Source organism: Pseudophryne corroboree, chromosome 7, assembly GCF_028390025.1.
Source record: "Pseudophryne corroboree isolate aPseCor3 chromosome 7, aPseCor3.hap2, whole genome shotgun sequence".
NCBI classification, from domain to species: Eukaryota; Metazoa; Chordata; class Amphibia; order Anura; family Myobatrachidae; genus Pseudophryne; species Pseudophryne corroboree.
Window position 1 is genome coordinate 504842776 of NC_086450.1, and position 23923 is coordinate 504866698.

The window sequence follows — 23923 nt, forward strand, 5'->3', positions numbered from 1 at the left end:
CCATCCTGACGTTTCTGCAGTGCGGTAACTGGTCTCCTTTTCATAGAACGAACACACTACACCCGTGTATATTCTCCAACTTTATTTCCTCTCGAGTACCAAAATAAAAATAATGCAGTATTATCAGTGATAACCATCTATTCCCACCACAGATGTAATCCCCATACATACTGTACCATGTAGATTCCTTTCTTATCATTAGGGCATAATACTGTAGAGACTATGCTGGGAAATCTGAAACACATGGGGGTAAATTTACTAAGGTGAGAGATTTTTAGAACTGGTGATGTTGACCATAGCAACCAATCAGATTATATCTATTATCTGCTAGAAACAGCTAGATAAATGGTAAGTAGACTGATTGGTTGCCAGTTCTAAAAATATCCCACCATAGTAAATTTACCCCATGGAAACCACCTTTAGATGCATGCAATTCCTTTGGTTTGATACGCCATGCTGCAACTTTTTCTAAATCCATTGGCCCTTTTCTCCTACAGAAAAGTTGTTTATTTCCATTGTCTCTATATACAGTATGCTTTGCCTATACTCCAAAGAAGCACTGTACATTATCTTAACATATATTTTTGCCTAATGATACAAATACATGAATGAAAAGCACAGTAAACCACTCAAAGAAAAAAATATTTAGTAAAAGTTGACAAAAGGCACATAGAACCATAAATTAAAGGTGACTGGAAGGTGCATTACCAAATGAATAGATCTAGCTTTTAATCCTGACCCAGCCATCCTTCCATACCAGAAATGCAGCATGCAGGGGCTCAGTGAAGGTGGCGGAGAAGGTGTGTAAGTGTCTGATGGGGTCACACAGCTGATAGAAGGACAGACGCCCGGCCTCATAGTCCAGGTATATTACTAATCTGCACACGGGAGACTCTGGATATAACGTGGTGGACACTGAGTTATGTTTCACTAAGTGACAATTGTCAGCTCTGTTCAAACACCAGGACTTGGTATTATTTCCCATCTTGGAACCCGTTCCTTTGCGGTCTATACTGGCACAGGCCACCCCTACCATCCAGTATGCAGAGTTACTGGCCTCCACTTCCCAGTAATGTTGTCCTTTGGAAAAAGTGGTTGTACTTAAAACCTGGCAGTAACACATAAACCTCTCTGGCGTTTCCTCACGACAAATCTGTACCTTCTTCCAGGAGGCAGATTTCAGGTCTCCTGAGACAGTAACACTATTAGCAGCCGTGTTTATATCCAGTGATAGATCAGTAGCCTCCGGCACACTGAATATTTTTTTTGCACCAGCGAAAATCTCAGATAACGCTGTGTGTAAGATTATTTTGAATACATTGTCATCATAGTCCTTCTCATCACCACCTTGTGTGGCTGGAATGTTGATATTTCCCAAATTATCTAAATCACATTGGTCTGATTCTCCATCTTGTAAGACAGTTAGTGGGTCAGCCACGTTGCACAGCTCCTCAATGTGACCCATCATCCTGGACAGCTCGCCCTTCTGTGTTTCCAGCTCCTGTATCAGGTTCAAGATTCCTAACGAGATCTCTTCTTCCTCCCTGGATATCTCACTCAGGACTTGGCTCTCAAGATCTTCCAGCTGCTTTCTGAGGTCCATAAATAGGACATTAACTCTCTCTGAGGCATCAGCCACTTTCTTCTGCACCTTTCTCCTGTGGTCCTGCAGACTCTGGACTCTTTTCTCCATATCTTCAGTTCTGGAGGTCAGTTTCTCCAGATGTTCTCTCAAAGTCTTCTTTTTCACCCTGACGGCCTCATCCAGTGACAGAACCTGGTGTCCTTTGTGTGGTCCGGTTACAAAGCAGGAGACACAGACACAGGCAGCATCCTCACAGCAATGGTACTCAAGAAGTTTCTTGTGAGTCTGACATTTTCGGTTCTCCAATGAGGACGTTGGCTCAATCAGAACATGCTCCAGGGACCTGTTGTGTGCACTCAGGTGGTCCTCACACAGGGAGGTCTCACACTGCTGGCAGGTTTTCACAGCTGGAACAGGAGCCTGGAGACAATACATGCAGGAGACCCCAGAGTCCTCCGAATGCAGCGGAGTGAGGAGAAAATGCTTTGCTATATTACTCAGCTTCCTGCTCTTCTCCAGTGATGGGCGTTCCTGATACTCTGCCCTGCATTCCGGACAGGAATAGCCCCCAGCCTCTTGTGTATCCAGCACCCTCACAATACATTCCTGGCAGAAGTTGTGGCCACATCTCAGGGATACAGGGTCTGTATAAAGGTTCAGGCAGATGGAGCAGCTCAGCTCCTCTCTCAGACACGCAGACGCCATTCTGGAACAAAGTAGAGAAAGTAAAAGTATGTGTATTAGTCAGAAGTTGAAACACTTGTTACATGTGTCCTAATATCATGACAACTTCTTACTGCAATATTTCTTTCTGCATTGAACTTACTCTAGAAACACAGGCATGCATTTAGTGCCGGGAGAGGCTGGGGCCACACCAGCAGATGCTAGTGTGCTGGGCTTGCACACCTCATGATGAAAAATTGGGGTATGACAAATGGTTATGCTCTTAAAATGTCACCCCCAAGGAGTGTGGTCTCACAGGCCAGAAGAACATACAAACTCCACATGGTTAGGGCCTTGTTGGGATTGAACCCAAGACGTCAGGGCTGTGATGCAATAATGCTAACCTAAAATGGTCAAGGTAGAAATAATGGGAGCATTCATTCGGAGGCCTAGTTATCAGTAGAAACTTGACCGCGATGAAGTCTCTGTGTAGATGTGCACATACATGTGTGTATGATCTGAAGTTGCCATTATAGAAAAGGAAGGGGGAGTTGGTGAAGGTTAAAATAGTTGAAAGAGGCTGATAAAAGAGTGATTGTGAATCAGAATAGGAATGTTGGCCATTAATAGGGATGCTAAAGTCACCCAAAAGGTAATTTCACGGGAGACGCAGTAGGATGGCCAAACAGGGGATGGAAAATGAGCAACACTGACCCCCGTACTAACATTTGTGGAGAATGACCTGGTATTATGGGGAACCTCTAAAAATTGGCCCCCTTAGCAACAGCACCCCTTGCAGTGGCAGGTAAAGGAGAGAATACGCAGATGAGACAGCTTGTACTGTAGATTAGAGAAAACATCAGAATAAATGAGGAACTCCCCAGTATAAATGGGTGTATTGCTGTTATTGACTAGCCTTAGTAGTGGGATAGAAAAGTTACTTTAGTTGAGAGTTATTAACAGATATGTCACAAAACAGAACCTTTTCCCCCCATTACTGGAATGATGTTATCAATATCGGCTGGTAGGAGGTTAGTTAAATCCAACATGCTGGAAAACCCAATCATTTGATCACGATGGTTTCTGCCATTGCTTTTAACATTTTCACGCTAACAGCGGTCTATCATTAATAGGAACTTTTCATACTTTACTGTCCAGAAAAGTTCTATGTACTTTTACAGAATACTTTCCTATTCTTACAGTAGTTTTGGGAGATTCCTGATTTTGTTGAGTAGTCCCCCACACCCCCATATGGGCAGGCAGCTCTCCCACATACCCCCCCTCCCCCCTTTCCTAATGAAGTAGACAGGATGGGCAGATAATACAGAGAATCTCAGATCCATATGGAGAGACAAGGCAGGGCAAATTTACATGTATCACGTAATTTTAGCCCTGCCCTCTCCCTGCGGACTCACAAACTGCAGCGTTTTGCTGGAAAAGGGGCAGAGCCTAATGATGACAATATTATCTATAATGCAAAGATAAATATAAAGGGAGCGCATATACACTTAAAATTCACAATTTATTATTACACATAAAAACAACTGTAATTCTATTCACATTTGCACATAGTAATAGTATAAACCGCACTAATAGGTATCCACTGAGTATAAAAGGTGTAACCAAAGTTATTGGACGCAATGGAAGAACCTTTATAGTCCCATCTTACACACAATAAATGTGTTCAGATATTTCAAATAAAGATTGAAGGTTCCACCTGAATATTGGTTGCGTGTTCTTTTGTAATAAGGGTACGACCACAACAAGTCCTGTTATTCCTATCAAGGCAATTTATACATGGATCTTGAAATAATTTATACGACAGCCCGGAGGTATGTTTGCGCCCTCCGGATGCCTGCGTTAAACTGGCATCCGGAACACGCAACCAATATTCTGGTGGAACCTTCAATCTTTATTTGAAATATCTGAACACATTTATTGTGGGTAAGATGGGACTATAAAGGTTTTTCTGTTGTGTCCCATTACTTTGGTTACACCTTTTATACTCAGTGGATACCTATTAGTGCGGTTTATTCTATTACTATGTGCAAATGTGAATAGAATTACAATTGTTTTTATGTGTAATAATAAAATTGTTAATTTTAAGTGTATATGCGCTCCCTTTATATTTATCTTTGCATTATAGATAATATTGGTTTGTATAGGGTTATTAGAATACTCGATGGGAGCAGCTAACAATACTGTATAATTGTAACTATATTACAGTACTGTGGTTTTATATATTATTGGAGTGCCTGATCAGATTCACTTTATTAAAGGATATCAATATTCCTAATGATATGGAGAGCTAGCCCCTCCCCAAAGCGGTGAGTAGCAATTGCTCTCTGGGCTTCTCCCGGGAAGGATAGTAATAAAAGTTGGGAAGTATGTTTTATAGTTTGCATGATTGTTCTGTTTAGAAGTCCTTTTTAATGTAGGTTCAGAGAGTTTATTTGGATTTGTTAGTGGTGATCTGTGTATAAATGGACTATTGCTAACCACTACTTTAAGTGGAAGTATGGACAAAATAGTGGCTGGTGGGACTCCTTTAAAATTGAGGTGGTGAGGTTACTGGTGGGGGACATGGTAGTGCCCCCAGGTATGTCTCCAGAATGCTCCTGATAGGAGTCATAGACGGTGGCTGAGGTACAACCCAAGAGCAGGAGATATCAGGGGCTGTAATTGGAGAGGAAAAAAAATACCAGAAGAGGTCTGCAGTCTGAGAAGAGAGCCTGTTACTGCTCAGAGTACCTGAGGTGTAACGCTGGGTGCCATCCTGATGGAAATTGTGGTCGAGACCACTCTGCCAGATAGAGAGGGGTACATTTACAAAAAAAATAAAAGTTTCTTAAAATTAATGGTGTAAGTGTTGCCCATAGCAACCAGATTCTACCTATCATTTCTCTACTGTATTCTATAAATGATAGACCAAATATGATTCAGCTACCTGTCTGTTCTAGAAGCTTTATTAAATCTCCTCTGGAGACGCGGCTATCCGGCAGGAAGCTCTTTCCCGCATAGTGCTACTTGCACAGTGCACACCCCACCACCCCCAGAAACATCAGAGCTGCGATCGGGAAGTGTTCTGTCTGTGAGGGAGCTGTCCTTGGTGCTGAACCAGCCTACGCTGAGGAGTCAGGGAGTGCAGATATCAGCATTGACTGTGATAGGGAAGCTGCTGACTGAGTGAGTTGTCCTTGGTGCTGAAACCAGCCCAAGCTGAGGAGTCCGGGAGCGCAGCTGCATTATATAGGAATCCTGAGGCGACTGGAGAAATTCAGGGGAGATCCCCCATCAACAGCGCTGTAAATGGAAGCTGTGCCGCTGTCTTCCCTGTTTAAACAAGACATGGAATCACAACTAACTCGCAGAAATTTGGACGATGAACAATTTGAATGATGATCGTCATCGTCCAAATTATTTTGCATTGGAAAATGACGGAAAAACCAACGATGAACGACGGCGGGGACGCGCATCGATCATGCCTACACACTAAATGATATATTGTTCATTTCTGAGCGATATCGTTCATATCTCCCGTCACCGTCGCCCAGTGTGTAGGGTGCATTAGAAATACCCAGGTTTCATCTCAAGCAATCAACTCTGCGATTAGCAAAGCAGCCCACACTGAAAGACATCCGATTATACCACAACCTCCTATTAAGTGAAGAATTTCCTTCTCCCAGGATACTCATACATTTAACCATCTGGCTTACAAGAGATATCACTTAACAGTAGATAAATGAGTTTTACCCAAGTGCAAGCCTCTCAGCGCTTAGTAAAGTAACATTTATAGAAAAGTCGCTGACTGTCGGAGAGAAGCCTTCAGGAGAAATAGTATTCATGTTAAATATGCTGTTATTGTGTCTGTATGATAACGGTGTGGTAACCATCAGTATAATGACCTCATATTAGGGCTAATTCAGTAAGGATAGCAAATTCCGCTAATCAGCAGCATTGGCTATTCTTTTGGTCACATGCTTGGGGCCGCCCATCGCTGGGCTAGGCCGTCCAGCATACTGACCAGCACCTCCCCCCCCCCCCCCCACAACAAACAAATTGTGATCACTTCGCAATCTCTGCTTGTCAGCAAAAACTAAGGAGGACTCCTGCTGGAGCCATCTTACCTATCGTGGTAGCTGCGTGTGATGTCACGCAGCCACCAATCACGCCCCTGTTCGCACCGTACATCATCCGGGTCTCCCTGCCCCCACAATGCTTCATCTCATCCCCGGAAATGGAGTATTGCCCACCCACTGCCCCGAGACCACTTCTGCCTGAATGACAGGCAGAGGCGATCGCATTTTCTGCGGACCCCACACAGAAAATGTGGGCGCATGTGCCGGACAGATGCTGCGCATTCGCCTGCATCTTTTCAGCAAAAATTCCGGTTGGATCGCACACTGCGATCCAACCTCAATTAGTCCTATTATCAGCCTAGGCTGCAAACAGATCTATGTTAAGGGTATTCCATCAGGACATTTGCAAACTACAGCAAATTACAGACCAAAATGATACAAATTGTGAAATAGCTCATTATTGCTGAGGGAGGTGGCCAGAGGGCAGAATACTGCAGATCAGAGACATCCAAGCGTATTAGATATGATGTTACAAACTGTCATGCTTGCAGAACATCTAATTTCATGGACTCAAACACCCCCATCAAGCAGTTAAATACTCCCAGCACCCTCCAGGCAGGTAGGAGGACACAGCCATTAACCACCATCTATTCATCTTCAATGGATTATAGTGGTGGTACCCAAAAATGGTCCTCAAGGCACAATAAAGATATCAATGCTAAAGCACAAAATTAGAACCACCTGTAGATCTCTTATAATGTGTCAGTCAGTAATAACTACACCAGTTCTCCAGCAATGAGATGGTCAAAACATTAATTGCTAGGGTGCCCCAATGACTGGAGTAAAGAACTCCCACCAGAGACCAGTGCTGGTCAAACTCCATCCTCAAGACACCAACAGTCCAGATTTCAAGGCTATCCATGCTTGACCACAGGTAACTTAATTAGTACCTCTGTCAATTTGATTATACCATCTGTGCGCAAGCATGGATATCTTTGAAACCTGGGCCATTAGAAAGCCTTGAGGACAGAGTTTAAGTAACCCTGGATTAAAGCATACCTTCCAACATGACCCTCTTCAGGAGGGACACAATGCTCTGCTTCTGGACTTCTTAGTTTCTGATTGCAGTCACATGTGAACAGGTTAATGGGGGGGGGGGGAGGGAATCATACAGTACGAGGAAAGCCCAGGAGCAGAGCATTGTGTCCCTCCTGGAGAGGGTCATGTTGGGATGTATGTTAAAGTAATGTCTAGTCATCTGTGTTGTACAGAACAACCTCAGCCTGGGCTTGTGTAAACAACTACAATGCACTTTTATAATAACTTAATAAGGGGACAGTTTGCAATCTCTAATATGTAGAATTGTAGACTCAGTTATACTCTATCGCACAGGTTCTCAAACTCGGTCCCCACACAGTGCATGTTTTGCAGGTAACCCATCAGGTGCACAGGTGTATTAATTACTCATTGACATTTTAAAAGGTCCACAGGTGGAGCTAATTATTTCACTTGTAATTCTGTGAGGAGACCTGCAAAACATGCACTGTGTGGGGTCCTGAGGACCGAGTTTGAGAACCTGTTTTCTATGGTGTGAGAATAAATAAATAGTGTGTACGTGGGTGTGAGTGTGGAGAGTGGGGGAGATCATGTGGGTAAAGAAAAGCTACTAAGGACAGAATGTGAGGTTGTGAGGATGTCAGGGACAATAATATACCCTCAGGGAAGGAACAACGTGGTTAGGGGGAGATTAGTAGTAGAAAGAGACCAAGATTTGAAAGGTTCAATTGTAATAAAGTAATTACTACCAGTAATGTACCCCCAACAGTTCATGTTTTCCAGGTCTCCTCACAGGATTGCAAGTGAAATAATTTGCTCCACCTGTGGTCTTTTAAAATGTGTCAGCGATTAATGACTACACCTGTTCAACTGCTAGGTGACCTGGAAAACATGAACTGTTGGGGGTACTTGAGGACACTTGGGAACTACTGTCCTAGAGGCTGCAAATGTTGCTTGTGTGTCTATGGAATGTAAATGCTGTTAACATTGTTGGCCAACCCTTATTATTCTTCAGAGGGTTCCAGAAAAAGAAGAGTTCCTGAATAAATATTTGTTTCCCTTATCACAATAACTTAAGAATAAGGAGACGTAATATCTATTAAATGGTAATTCCTTGGAAAACTTGAGTTGCGAAGTAACTAACCACAGGAGATAGTCCCAAGGCTGCCCATGGGGAACAGAGACACCGAGGCACTCTACTATCAAGTTACTACTGTTTGATAAATAGCAGTGTTACATGTAGGGGTCAGCGATGGGGTGTAAGGTCAGGTCCTGTAATTTGATAGAATGTACTATATAATAACAACAACAACACTTTTATACCGCCAGCGTGTAACACGGGTGCATAACCCATGTTGCTGGCTGGTGTAAAAGGGTCAAGTTGGAATAGTCTGGGTCAAGTGACCCGGTATTCCAACTCGGGTAGTTTGCGGGGTTGAACACGTGTTCAACCCGGCAAACTGTGCAGTGTAAACGGGAGCCGGATTGCACGACCCGGCTTCCCATTTACAGGCTATGTGCGGGCGGCGCTTGGAGATCATGTGATCTTCAAGCGCCGCGTCACAGGCAACGTCCCCAGCCTGGCAATATGCCGGGTTGGTGAGTGCAGTGGGAAAGGGGGCTTACACGGGTCGCAGCCGTGTAGCACCCGTGTCAGGCTCCCGGCTGTGACCCGTGAGTTAGATGAAAGCTACCGTTGTGTAGCAAAGGATCTCTGCTGAGAGGCATGGAAAGGAGGACTAAAAAAAATAAAAAATAAAAAAGTCTATTCCGGGGCACACTTAGAAAATGATATAATTATATACATTTAAGACTTCCAGGCAAACATAGGACTCTTAAATTTACAGATTAAAATAACGATCATTGGCGAGAAAATAGAGATAACTAAATTACCTTGCTTCCTCAAGAAATATACACACGTGGCAAAATACCTAGGATTCTTAGTTCTCTCCTGTTACCGTGTAACCTTTAGTAGGGGAGAGAACTATGGCTGAGAGGTTACACTAGGGGTGGGCAAAATACGGCCCGCGGGCCGGATGCGGCCGCTTGTCATTGTCCCGACCAGCTTCCAGCCCAGGTCACCGGCAGCGAGATGATGCCTGCGACAGCGCAGCTCTGTTAGCCGCAGCCGTCACTGTGTGATCTTTTTCCACCTGCTCCCTGTCATGCGCTGACAGGGAGCAGGGGACAAAAGATCACACAGTGCCGGCTGTGGCTAACAGAGCCGCAGCCCCTCCTCCCCCTGCTAGTCTCACCTTCCCAGCCAGCCCAGGCAAAGCTCCGCCTGTGAGATGAGGGGGATTGGGTAAGGACTGCTTGCTTTGCAGTGGGAGAATGGTGGGCTCTCAGCAGCAGGGGTCTCTCGGGGCATATGTCTTGCCCCCCCCCCCCTCCCTGATTATCAGAAGGAAAGAGGAAGCAGTGTCCCAGCAGGGGGTGGGGCTACCCAGCACGGAGCACAGCCTTGATGCTCCTGCATGAAGGACCTGCCAAAGCAGCCAAAGTTTTCATGCAGTGACATTCTTTAAGGTATGAGGGACCATAAATTATATGTCTGTCTGTGTAACTGTATATGATAATGTGCCTGTAACAACTCTGTGTATGTGTCTGTATATGTCTCTGTGTAACTCTATATGAGTGTCTGTAGCTCTGTATATATGTCTGTAGCTCGGTATATGTGTCTGTGTAACTCTATGTATACTGTATGTCTGTAACTCTGTATATCTCTGTATATGTAGCTCTGTGTATGTGTTGGATCAGTATGATTCAATGCCGTTTGGGATCCCGGCGGTCAAAATACTGACGATGGGATCCAGATATCTCGAGACCGACAGGGGTGGGTAAGGGGTGTTCTCCCCTCTCCCCAACCCCCTAACCCTCCCACCCGGCAGCCTAACCCTAACCTCCTTCATTGGTGCCTTACCCTAACCACCCCCCATGGTTACCTAAACCTAGCCCGTCCCTGATGCCTAAACCTACCTGGAGTAATGTGTAAAATGGGTCTCTACCAAGCATAATGTGTAAAAGGGGCTCTACCTGGTGTAATGTGTGTAAGTGGCGCTACTGTGTGGCGTAATTTGAATAATGGAGACTGTTGTGCAGCCTAATATGAATCTGTATTTTTTTGGGCCACGCCCCTTCCACGCGAAGCCACGTCCCTATATTTTTGGTGCATGGGGGGGGGGGCTGCTATTTTGTATGCAGCCCTCGAATCCTGACCGAAAAGTGTCAAGTGGCCCCTCGGCTGAAATAATTGCCCACCCCTGGGTTACACGGTAACAGTAGAGAACTAAAGAGTCCTACATATTTTGCCACGTGTGTATATTTCTTGAGGAACATTTGTAGGGTGATAGAGAATCATTTATTAATTACACTCTATTTTATCTCGCCAACAATTATTATTTTGAGGGTATGTAAATTTAGGAGTCCTATGTTTGCCTAGAAGTTTTAAGTGTACTTAATAAAAGTTCTATTTTATCTATAGCGAATATATAATTTTCTAAGTGTGCCCCCAGAATAGCCTTTAGTCTGCCTTTCTCTGCCCTCAGCAGACAGCCTTCGATATAGTTTCCTGAACTAATTTTTTCCTTGTGCTACTAGAACTTTTGACAAAGACGGCACGGGTTGTTTTTTCTTTTGCTGTATTGTGCTCGGTCTAGGGACGATTCAAAAAACTTCTTCTTTAGCTATATCCCGCTGTCTGTCTGCTATAATATGTATGAGGTCTCAGGGGCAAACGCAGGATTTAGTGAGGGTGGTGGTGGTGGTGTGTATAATTATATATATATATATATATATATATATATATACACACATACATACATACATACACACACATATATATACACACACAATGACAAATACATAAATACTCACAGTTGTATGCATAGGGGCTGGGAGCAGAGGGGCATCAGTGTAAGGACGGAGGGAGCTGCTGTGGCTGAACATGCGCAACCAGCAGTCCCCCCCCCAAAACAATCTGTAAGAAGAGAGCTACTGTTGCTCAGCAGTACAGCAGCTTTGCGGTCACGATCGCGCTTGCGGCTTTTAGCTGAGACAGAGACAGCTGTGCCTCTGTCTCATAAATCGAAAATTCGGCTCATCAGGGGGGTTTTCTAGGTACTCGGAAACCCCTCCTGCGTGCACCACTGGGTCTACTGAACTTCACTACAGTAATACACTCTGCATACTGTATGCAACATATGGAAAAAAAGAAAAGAAAAAAAAAACACTTATGAAGAAAAAAAAAAAACTTATTACAAAACGGGTTAAAGAAAAAAAAAATTAGAAAACACATTTACAAGCTAGGACATATCTTTTCTAGAAGATCATAGCCAGAATCATCACCGCTTCTGTAAACATGCACTTTAATAAATATACCCCTATGTGTTTGTACAATAGTTTCCAAAATCAGCCAGTACACATTTACATTGGTTATACAGCTGAATTGAAGCTATTGTCCTCTGCTGTCATCCACGTCACAGTCAGACTCTCCCCCTACTGTGTCCGTACATACACTTCTATACAGGAAGCCTGATGAGCACAGGTGCAGATCTCTCCTACAATAGTCTCCTCCCTCCTAATTACTTACTGTACATATTTGTTATTGTCACTTATCTCTTTTATATAATGCGTTTCCATTCATTGTTACCTTCACAGTCAGTAATGTATGCGCATACAGACCAGCCTATAGAAGTTTGGGTGGAACTGAGCCCTACTTTAACCACTTCATGACTGGATGGTCTTAACCCCTCATGACCAGGAAAATTATCAATTTGCCAATATGTCTATTTCTAAGGGAAACCCCACCCTGAGGGACGTTCCTGCATATCACGCACAATGTCTGACCTGGTTCTGAGTGATGTTCCTGCATATCACACACAATACCTGACCTGGTTCTGAGTGACGTTCCTGCATATCACGCACAATACCTGACCTGGTTCTGAGTGATGTTCCTGCATATCACGCACAATGTCTGACCTGGTTCTGAGTGATGTTCCTGCATATCACACACAATACCTGACCTGGTTCTGAGTGACGTTCCTGCATATCACGCACAATACCTGACCTGGTTCTGAGTGATGTTCCTGCATATCACGCACAATGTCTGACCTGGTTCTGAGTGATGTTCCTGCATATCACGCACAATGTCTGACCTGGTTCTGAGTGATGTTCCTGCATATCACACACAATACCTGACCTGGTTCTGAGTGATGTTCCTGCATATCACGCACAATACCTGACCTGGTTCTGAGTGATGTTCCTGCATATCACGCACAATACCTGACCTGGTTCTGAGTGATGTTCCTGCATATCACGCACAATACCTGACCTGGTTCTGAGTGATGTTCCTGCATATCACGCACAATACCTGACCTGGTTCTGAGTGATGTTCCTGCATATCACGCACAATGTCTGACCTGGTTCTGAGTGATGTTCCTGCATATCACACACAATACCTGACCTGGTTCTGAGTGATGTTCCTGCATATCACGCACAATACCTGACCTGGTTCTGAGTGATGTTCCTGCATATCACGCACAATACCTGACCTGGTTCTGAGTGATGTTCCTGCATATCACGCACAATACCTGACCTGGTTCTGAGTGATGTTCCTGCATATCACACACAATACCTGACCTGGTTCTGAGTGATGTTCCTGCATATCACGCACAATGTCTGACCTGGTTCTGAGTGATGTTCCTGTATATCACGCACAATACCTGACCTGGTTCTGAGTGATGTTCCTGCATATCACACACAATACCTGACCTGGTTCTGAGTGATGTTCCTGCATATCACACACAATGTCTGACCTGGTTCTGAGTGATTGAGTGATGTTCCTGCATATCACGCACAATGTCTGACCTGGTTCTGAGTGATGTTCCTGTATATCACGCACAATGTCTGACCTGGCATTGTCACAATATAGAAGCATGACACATACTGTATTGGGTAGATTTATTAAGCTTCTAAAAATGAAAAGTGGTGTGGTTGCCCATAGCAACCAGATTATAGCTATCATATTATATCGCATCCTAGAAAATGATAGACTGAGAGGGTAGAGAAAACACTAGGTGATATTACAGAGGAAAGTAGAGGCTGAGCTGGAAATCTGAGACACATTGAGGCCACCTTCATGTGTTTTTAATTAATTGGCTTCTACACCCTCCTGCAACTTTTACCAAATCCATTGCCCTTTATATCCCTGAGCCAGTTGTTATACAGCAGAGTTGCTTATTTCCATTGTTCCTGTATATGACACATCTCTGTACTGAAGCCACAGTGACAAACCCACAACTCTGCCAATAATAAAAACATGACTGAAAAGCACAGACAAAAAGATAGGGAAAAATGTATTTAAAAAAAAAAAAGTTGCAGTAAGGCATAAATAAATGCACTGGTGACTGGAAGGTGCATCACATCATAAATGTATCTAGCATTTTATCCTGACCCAGCCGTCCTGCCATACCAGAAAGGCAGCATGCAGGGGCTCAGTGAAGGTGGCGGAGAAGGTGTGTAAGTGTCTGATGGGGTCACACAGCTGATAGAAGGACAGACGCCCGGCCTCATAGTCCAGGTAGATTCCTAATCTGCACACGGGAGACTCCGGAGATAGCGTAGTGGACACGGAATTATGTATCACTAAGTGACATTTGTCAGCTCTGTTCAAACACCAGGACTTGGTATTCCTACCCATTTTGGATTTCATCCCTTTGCGGTCTATACTGGCACAGGCCACCCCGACCATCCAGTATGCAGAGTTACTGGCCTCCACTTCCCAGTAATGTTGCCCTTTGGAAAAAGCAGTTTTACTTAAGACCTGACAATAAGACATAAACCTCTCTGGCTTTTCCTCACGACCCTGTGGTGTTTGGGACCAGGAGGCAAATTTCAGGTCTCCTGAGACAATAACCTTGTTTGCAGCAGTCTCTATATCCAGTGATAGATCAGTAGCCTCCGACACACAGAATCCTCTTTTTGCAGCAGTGGATAACTCAGATAACGCTGTGTGTAAAATTAAGGTGACCAAGCCTTCATCATAGTTCTTCTCATCACCACCCTGTGTGGCTGTAAGATCAACCTTCACAGAATTATTAAAGCCACTTAGCTCAGATTCTTCATCTTGTAAGACAGTCAATGGGTCATCCATGTTGCACAGCTCCTCAATGTGACCCATCATCCTAGACAACTCATCCTTCTGTGTTTTCAGCTGGTGGATCAGATCCGAGATTCCTAATGAGATCTTTTCTTTCTGCCTGGAGATCTCACTCAGGACTCTGGTCTCCAGGTCTCCCAGCTGCTTCCTGAGGTCCATAAACAGGCTAGAAACTCTCTCTGTGGCATCAGACACTTTCTCCTGCACCTTTCTCCTGTGGTCCTGCAGACAATGGACACTTTTCTCTGCTTCTCCACTCATTGAGGTCAGTTTCTCCAGATGTTCTCTCAAGGTTTGTTTTTTCACCCTGACAACCTCATCCAGTGACTGCACCTGGTGTCCTTTGTGTGGTCCTGTTACAAAGCAGGAGACACAGATACAGGCAGCATCCTCACAGCAATGGTACTCAAGAAGTTTCTTGTGAGTCTGACATTTTCTGTTCTCCAGGGAAGACGTTGGCTCAATCAGAACATGATCCAGGGACCTGTTGTGTGCACTCAGGTGGTCCTCACACAGGGAGGTCTCACACTGCAGGCAGGTTTTCACAGCTGGAACAGGAGTCTGGAGACAATACATGCAGAAGACCCCAGACTCCTCCAAGTGAAACGGAGTGAGGAGAAAATGCTTTGCTATGTTACTTTTCTTCTCCAGTGCCGGACGTTCCCGATACCTTGCTCTGCATTCCGGACAGGAATAACCTCCAGTCACCTCCTCTATATCCAGTGCCATCACAATACAGTCCCGGCAGAAGTTGTGGCCACATCTCAGGGATACAGGGTCTGTATAAAGGCTCAGGCAGATGGAGCAGCTCAGCTCCTCTCTCAGACATACAGAGGCCATTCTGGAACGCAGAGTGCAACTCCTGTGATTTAGGAAACGGGGGTGGAGTAGATGTATGCTAGGCAAGGAGGTGGAGCACTTATGTAAGTTAGGAAAGGAGGTGGAGTAGTTGTATGTATGTTTGGGGAGGAGGTGGGATAATGGTTACAGGTGACCTAACTTCCTGGCTTATCTTTTTACAGCATGGATTTTTATTTTATTTTTTAAAAACGCACAATTGAAAAAGTTGCCAGCAAAAACAGCTCTCTTCCTATATACAGAGCTGGAGATGTGGGGAACAGTGACATATGGATCTGGTTTATACCAGGCACACGTCACAGGCACTGATGAACAACTTGTGCTAATTTTGTACATTATTTTATGTGCAACAAGGACACAGCATGAGACGAGCCAACCACAAGCATTGTGTTAGTGCTAGCCACCACCACCATAATTACCCTGACCACCCTCAAATACAGCTTTCCCAGACTTCTTTGCAGTTTTTTGTCCTGGTGGGCATGTGTACAATTACTGTACTTGGTCTAAGCAAGAATGCCCTTGTCCTACCCATCCAGGTGCAGGCAGGGGTAAGTGGCTGAGCTGTGCGCAGTGTATTGTAACCTGGCATATAATGCAATTTGCATCAACCCCACTGTGTTCTAATTTCCTGCAGCTGCTTAAGAAGTCTAATGGTCACAGTACAGAAGCTAAAGTTTTTTTTATTTCTAAAGCTTCAGCATGGCTAAGAGCCAAATGGCAGATCAGTAACTACTGACATAGGACACGTCACTCGTGCAAGTCAGGATCTGCCGTAGACTTTACTTAGTAAATAGTCCTCTGCGTTAATTGTAATACAAACTCCCACTCATTGCAGTAACAAAATTAGTACCAAGGTGTTTTTTAGCATGCTTGCAGTATACATGAATTACTGAATGGTACTCTGGAAGAAACACTGGCAGAAAGTGGCAACATTAACAAGACTATAAGCTCTCCCGAGAAGGGCCCTCCTCCCTCATGTGCTTTTCCTTCCCTCACTTATACCATCATCTCCTCAGCCATCAAACCTTTGGGTCCAGCCGGCTCCACGTATTTGTGTATTAGGACTGCTGATGCAGAACGGTTTCTAAAGCTTGTCCATGTTCTGTATTGTAAAGTCTTTTATATTGCTTTGTTCATACCGATCCTGTACTTTATAAGGCACCGTGGACCCCTTATCATGCCATATAAATAAAGGATAATAGTAATAACTTGGTGGGACAAGGTCAACTTGGGCACCGGGAACTGCAGAGAGTGGAAGGTCTGTAGCAGGGGTGTGGTTCATCAAATTGACAGTGTCTAGGTCGACAATGTTTAGGTCGACCATTATAGGTAGACAGTCACTAGGTCGACAGGGTTTCTAGGTTGACATGTGCTAGGTCGACGGATCTAAAGGTGGACATGAGTTGTGTTTTTTTGTGTCGTTTTCTTCGTAGGGTGACCGGGATCCCAAATTAGTGCACCGCGTCCCCTCGCATGCTTTGGGCATGGTGCCTTCGCTCCGCTACTGCTTCGCTCGGCACACTTTACCGTTCCAATTGTAGTCCACGTGGATCGTTAAGTATGAAAAAATTTAAAAAAGAAAAAGAAAAAATAAAGTGAAAAACTCATGTCGACCTTTAGACCCGTCGACCTAGCACATGTCGACCTAGAAACCCTGTCGACCTTCCATCCATGTCAACCTATAGTGGTCGACCTAAACACTGACGATCTTCAGACCGGATCCCCTGTAGCAGATAGGAGTGTTTGGTTCTACTGATCTGTGGCCAGGTTAGGAGGACAGGGGAGAGACCATGCCTAGTACCAGATGTATGGTGTCTGCTGAAGAGGATTAATGCAGTGCAAGAGAGAGGTCAGTCATGGAGGAGGGGAGTTTAATGTAATTAAGGGTTAGAAGACCAACAAATGGCGATCAGAGGGAGGAGGAGGAGGAGGAGGAGGAGGAGGAGGAGATGGTGCAGATGTTGGGAATGCAGAAGAGATGAGAGGATAACATCTAGAGGAAACCATTACCATTGTAAAGTGCAGAGGAGATCAAAGATAGTAATTGGAAGCAGAGGAGGAATGTGGGTAAACAATGCAAAGGTTATAGTGGCCTATTTATCACCTCTGGGCACCACTATGATAACAATATTAAATAGGGTCATAAAATAAAGTCATACATTCCTTATAGAGAGGTCTCAATGGGTCAGCTCCATCCTCATCCAATATAGTATTGGTCTCCAGATATTCAGCATGTGAGAAAAAAAAAAAAAAAGATAATAGATACCATGTGTAGTAAAGTCAATTTAATACACGTACATAAAATACAATAAAATGCACAAATGGAAGAAGGCGTCCTTATCCTGATGTTCAAGGCCAGTTCTCACTGGCCGATGTGGGAGAGATCGCTCAGCATACATCTCTCCCCCCGGCTCAGCACAGCGCAATGTGTGCTGAGCGTGTGGGGGGAGTTGGGGGGACACGCTCATTTCACCCAGCATCAGCGATAGCGATGCGCGGGGCTGCGCATCGCTATCATTGTGGGGGGTACACACGAAGCGATCATGCTTAAAATCTAAGCAATCCAGTCACATTGCTTAGATTTTACAGAACAATTACCAGAAAGTATAAACAGACAGAAGAATGATAAAGCGCCTGGTTTACCCTGTAAAAAATCCCTTTACCTAGCAGCTGTGTCAGAGAGGGGAATACTCAACCCCATAAAAGAAAATACAAAATCAGAAAGAATTCAATGACACATGCGCTTGTAAAGTATTAAACACAAATTCAATTAAAATAATAATATCATATACCCCACAGTCGACTGGACAGCAAACATATTAAAAACCCACAACATATAAAGTGCTATATAGTATGAGCACAGGGCTAATCTGCCCCGCATGTCAGTCCGCCCCCCCCCCCCCCCCCCACACACACACACACAAATACAAACGCATCGCACAGTGGTGATGCTTTTGTATTTGTGGAGTAACTCCCGGCCAGCGCAGCTTCTGCGGCTGGCCGGGAGTTGTTTGTCACTGCTACTGGCAGCAGCAGCTGCGCGAGACGTCACGCAGCCACCGTGGCCCGCCCCCCCAATGGTCCGGCCACGCCTGCATTGGCCAGACCGCGTCCCCTAAACAGCAGCTTAATGCCACCATCCAGCCCCCTCCCTGCAATCGCCTCTGCGTGTCAATCAGGCAGAGGAGATCGCTACTGAACGACGGCCTACGGCACCGGCGCATGTGCAATTCTGACCCGATCGCTGCAGTTTATCTTGCAGTGTCCATAGGTACTACACATGATATACCTCTCCTTATTAGTATGCTCTCGGCCGCTGGTTGAATCCTGTAAGCAAAGCTCTGGTTTGGGGCTCTAGATAGAAACGGAGGGCAGAGTAAGTTTCCTGCACATGCAGGTCTGCTCTGTCGGTAGTCCAGACACAGTAGGCCACCGCTCTGTATCTCAAGTCCGTCAAGCAGGTATTATGGATTCCCCCCTCTCTCAATAACCAAAGCGTTTCAACCAATTTTCCTTGGGTCTTTTTCAAGGAATCTTGAAAAAGACCCAAGGAAACCGGATTGAAACGCGTGGAGAATTTGTCCTAATCCCCGAATTTAAATATTGTCATTTTAGGGTGTTTAGGGGAGACACCTTTTTGGACTCTGAGCACCAGGGGACTGCCTTTTCTTTTGTGCAGTTCATAAGTGACTGAAATTTTTTTTCCATATAGCCTATTTATCACCATCCGCACCCAAGGATGCGGATGCGAGATGATACAATCGCCCATATTCGCACTGCGATAATTGATCACAGTGCACGGATGTATCAATTATCGCATGCAGGGACAGAGCTTTTGAGCAAGCTCTGTCCCTGCGATGACATTTTGCAGCATCATAGGGGTATTTTTTGGGAAAAATACCCCAATGTCCTGCTGCGCATGCCCCCCCCCCCCCCCCCCCATTCGACTACTCTCCCCCATGTGCCGCAGACCCCTCCCTGCAGGTTAATATACTCACCAGTCCAGAGAGCCGGTCTACGCTGCTCCTGCAGTGCTGCCAGGTGCTGGATACTGTGTGCTGCGGTGACACCCGGTGCTGTAAAGTGTGTGCCGTGTTGCAGCGTCACTTTACCGCGTCAAGGCGCAGCACGTGGAGGACCCTGTGCCCGGCAGCCAGCAGCCAAGCACCGATCACCGGCTCCTAGATGGATAAGTATGGTTTTTGGCGTTTTTTTTTTTTAACTTTTTGTTTTAAGCAGTGATCAGCCGGTGTGTCCATCATAACAAAGAGCCCAGAGTGTCTTATGGATGCTAGTGCCATATCCCTAGGCTGCTCCAGCCCATCTCCCTGGGCTTACCATTTGCTACACAACTGGTGAAAGCCATTGTCCTCTGTTGTCAGCCAGGTCACAGTCAGACAGGCCCCCCCTACAGTGTCCTTACATACACAAGTCTAATGTCTCTGGTTTCCTCTATTCAGAGGCGTTACTAACACATTTACATACTGTATGTTATGGTCACAGTTCTTTGTAATGTATTTTCTATTATTGTCTCTTTCTTTCTGCATCACACAGTGACGTTTGTGTACACACAATCCAGGATACTGGAGTTCGGGAGTAGCCGAGCCCTCCTTTATCCACTCCATAATAGTCTGGTGTTCCCCATTTATCACCTTTTCATAGGGAAAAACATTATTTCTCATCATTTGCAAATACATGTCATACTTGTTGCTCATAAACACATATTCCCTATATATATATACTTTATTTTATAGGCATTTTATGGAGAAAACAACCAAAATTGAATAAATATTCCCATATCAAGATTCAAGCCCCCCCCCCCCCCCCGCCGCTTTTATCCAATTAGCAAAACCACCGACATTTACCCATAAGCGTAGTCCATAAAATCAACTGACTATGGGCCAAATTGGGACCCGATAGCAACAGCAACATTTTTCTCTAATGGGTAAAACTATGTGCAGTGCAGGTGGGGCAGATGTAACGGGTTCACTATGGCTGGCCGGCAGTCGGGCTCCCGGCGACCAGCATACCAGCGCCGGGAGCCCGACCGCCGGCTGACCGACAGTGTGGCGAGCGCAAATGAGCCCCTTGCGGGCTCGCTGCGCTCGCCACGCTACGGGTACGGTGGCGCGCTACGCGCGCCACACTATTTTATTCTCCCTCTATGGGGGTCGTGGACCCCCACGAGGGAAAATAAAAGTGTCAGTATGCCGGCGGTCGGGCTCCCGGCGCCGGTATACTGAGCGCCGGGAGCCCGACCGCCGGCATACAGAAGACCACCCGATGTAACATGTGCAGAGAGAGTTAGATTTGGGTGGGGTGTGTTCAAACTGAAATCTAAATTGCAGTGTAAAAATATTTACCCTGCACAGAAACAATATCCCGTGTGCAGACAGTAGGGATATACCTGGACTATGAGGCGGGGCGTCTGTCCTATCAGCTGTGTGACCCCATCAGACACTTATTCCCCTTTTTCATTAATGTAGCATGGGACGCAGCTGTGTCGCCTGACACGGCTGCGACCCGTGCTACAGCCCCCTAATACCAGCGCTCACCAACCCGGCAATTGGAGAAGCTGCTAGTGACGCGGCAGGGGCGGCACTGGGAGATCACATGATCTCCCAGCGCCGCCCTCCCATACACAGTGAATGGGAGCCGTGTCGCCTCGACGCGGCTCCCGTTCACACTAGTCAGCTAGCCGGGTAGGATTCCCGGATCACTTGATCCGGGAATTTGCCGGGGAACCCTTTTCCACTATGGAAAAGCACGGGTAAATGCGCGCCCCTGCGCATTTACCCATGTTCTAAAAAGCTAGTGGAAAAGGGGTATAACACACCTTCTGCGCCACCTTCACTGAGCCCCTGCATGCTGCCTTCATGGTATGGAAGGATGCCTGGGTCAGAATTAAAAGCTACATGTATTCCTATGATAATGCACCTTCCAGTCACCTTTGATTTATGGTTGTATATATCTTCCTGCAGGTTTCCCTAAAATCACTTTGATTTTTATTATGAGTTTACTGTGCTTTTCATTCATGTATTTGTATCATTAGGCAGAATTTATTTTTTGTTTATTGCAGTAAGAATGTACAGTGCTGCTCTCCGAGTCATAAGCAAATCAGGTAGCCATCATATATAGAGGCAATGGAAATAAAAAGATTAAACGATTTGTCCCTTATTAAGTATTGATCAACTCAACAGCAACATTCATTTACTCTGTGTTTTTGTTGCAATTTTCACCACCTTTTTATTTGGGGGGGGGCAGAGCTCATCGGGGGACCCAGAGTTATTTTATTCCTGTGGGGGATGGAGCCGGAGGCCATGACATTTATTTTTTCCCCTGTGGGCCTGTTCTGGGCCCCGAATGTTATTTATGTTATACCTGTGGTGTTGGGGCACCCGGCTGAGCCCTAACACCACAGGAATAAAATATCATTCATAGCCCAACAGCACTGCCCACAGGAAAAAAACACAAGTGTTTTAGTAAGAGGTCAGAACAAATATTATTTTTATTGGCCAACTCAATCCCGGGGGTTCCTGGGATTGAGAACATTTTCAATCCCGAATCCTGGGATTGAAAAAAGGCTTGAGATTGGCCTCCCTACTCACAGCCCCCTGAGTGACATGCTTTAGCGTTTCAGGGGTGGAGGGGGTGTGACACTACCTGGATACGGGGCCTGGATCCGACAGGCAGCCTGAATAAGCTTCAGCTTGCACAGTCTGGCCGGTTCCTGAAACCTTCGCACAGACGCAGCACTTGCTAATGGTAACGGGAGGCATCTATCTCCTACAGACACCTCCTGCTGCATTAGAATGTCATTTACAGGGAATTACACAGCCACTTCATTACAGCTGTGCAATTCCATACAAACATGAATCTGGCCCAATGTGTATACTCGGAGTTTGTACTCTCTGATGTTTCCCCACCGTCAATGGCAGAAATGCAGCAGGAGTTTGTTTCCCCAGTACAGGAGGCATGGTGCCTTTCCCACTTGTCCTACAGTCCTGATACCCATCAATGGTTTCCGGCCATCGATGGCAACATCAATGGTGAACCCCTTCAATAGCAATCCTTGCCTCACAAATATGTGCGCTCACATTCCCTGGGCCTGAAGAAAACCAGCATGTTGAGGAGAAGCACTGGCGATTGGCCTGGCAGAGTGTGGTGGTTGCCAGAGTAACAGTGAAGCGTTATAAAATCACGTGTGGTACAGTCCTACAGAAAACAAGCCAACCACCATTGCCTGTAGCGGTAACTGGCTCCTACACTGAAAATAATAATAAACAGTAGTCTTGATAGCCATATGGCCAACTTTGGGGTATAGTACTGTAATATCCGTGAACCTAACCTGTGCTGGTTGCTCAGAGATTATGTGGAGCTGGAACGGGGAACATCCCACGATTAGAGCACTGTGTCGGTATTAATGATTCTAACAGTCAGGGCCAACACAAGTACAAGGTACAACCAATAAGCCGCAACCAATCGCCATCTCTGAAGGATGCAGGTTCCCTCTCTGGTGACAGCTGTTGTGGACCTCCATCACAATGATGCAGCTTCTCCATCTATCCCAAGATACTGGTATCATGAAAACAGGCCCGCCAAGGCTGCTACCTCTGGCTCCCCAGATGTGGTGGAACTACAAGTCCCACTGCCACCACTACATGCAAATTACCCGGTGTAAAGCCCAGGCACGGTGCCCCTGCTAACCCGCTCCTGGCTGATATGCATTATACCGCGTGTACCCAAGCTATGCTGCCTTAACCTTTTGTTGTCACACTCTGTTGTTCTACCTGGTTAATAAACCAAAGACTTGGATAAGCTAGTCAGTGTGTGTCTTACCTCACACACCGCTGTCACCTATGCAATATAGGTTCTGCCACTAACGGTAACAGCTCCGGGTCGGCCAGCGACATTATATAGAACGGATTTTCAATCTCTTTGTGGAGAAACCCATTACTGATTTTCAGGTCTGTAACAGGCCAAGTTTTCTAGATGTTCTAGATGCACTCACAGGAGAAATTCTCAGCAGCTGATACAATCCAATCAACCCAGCGGTGCTCATGGGGGGAGATCCAGAGGACACACCCTGCAAATTGGGGATGGTAGTCCCTTTCAGGGTTAAAATTCTACACAACTAGTAAAATTATAACTGGGATTATACCCCCATATCGCCCAGCAGTCCCTCCTTTCACTCCAAATTTATTTTGTTGATGTATAATCTCCTCTGACGTGTGAAGTGGTGTGTATGGCATGTAATTGTATTAATGGCTTTCACCCTACAGCTCTGGTGCTCGGTGGTATAATGTGGTTTATGGCTATTTGTTGTTATCTGTGCAGTGTCAGTAACATGTGTGTCAGGACAGGTCTTATACTCCTTCTGTGTGTCACATAAGGCGGAATAACTACATTAAATGGCCATTACCTTGTATTAGAGAGGCCGTCTGTAACCGGTGACAACTGTTATATCTGTACACAGAGAAATCCTGGGATATGTAGTCCTACCCCACCTTCCCCAGCTCTTGG

The 23923-nt window shown here is 45.4% G+C and overlaps 2 protein-coding genes across 4 annotated transcripts; both read right to left on the reverse strand.

Moving 5' to 3' along the window:
* Positions 1–67: 67 nt before the first annotated feature.
* Positions 68–23923, reverse strand: LOC134945836 (E3 ubiquitin/ISG15 ligase TRIM25-like). Of its 3 annotated transcripts, none has more exons than XM_063935350.1 (2): positions 23823–23923; positions 68–2291 (listed from the first exon to the last, which is right to left on the reverse strand). In XM_063935350.1, exon 2 carries the CDS (start codon positions 2288–2290, stop codon positions 722–724), a length of 1569 nt encoding a protein of 522 aa, XP_063791420.1. In that variant the 5' UTR covers position 2291; positions 23823–23923; the 3' UTR covers positions 68–721. The 3 variants fall into 3 exon arrangements, with proteins under 3 accessions (XP_063791420.1, XP_063791422.1, XP_063791421.1); XM_063935352.1 differs by lacking the exon at positions 23823–23923 and adding an exon at positions 23240–23395; XM_063935351.1 differs by lacking the exon at positions 23823–23923 and adding an exon at positions 17560–17632.
* Positions 13816–15170, reverse strand: LOC134943942 (E3 ubiquitin/ISG15 ligase TRIM25-like). The gene has a single exon (XM_063932502.1). It carries the CDS (start codon positions 15116–15118, stop codon positions 13820–13822), a length of 1299 nt encoding a protein of 432 aa, XP_063788572.1. The 5' UTR covers positions 15119–15170; the 3' UTR covers positions 13816–13819.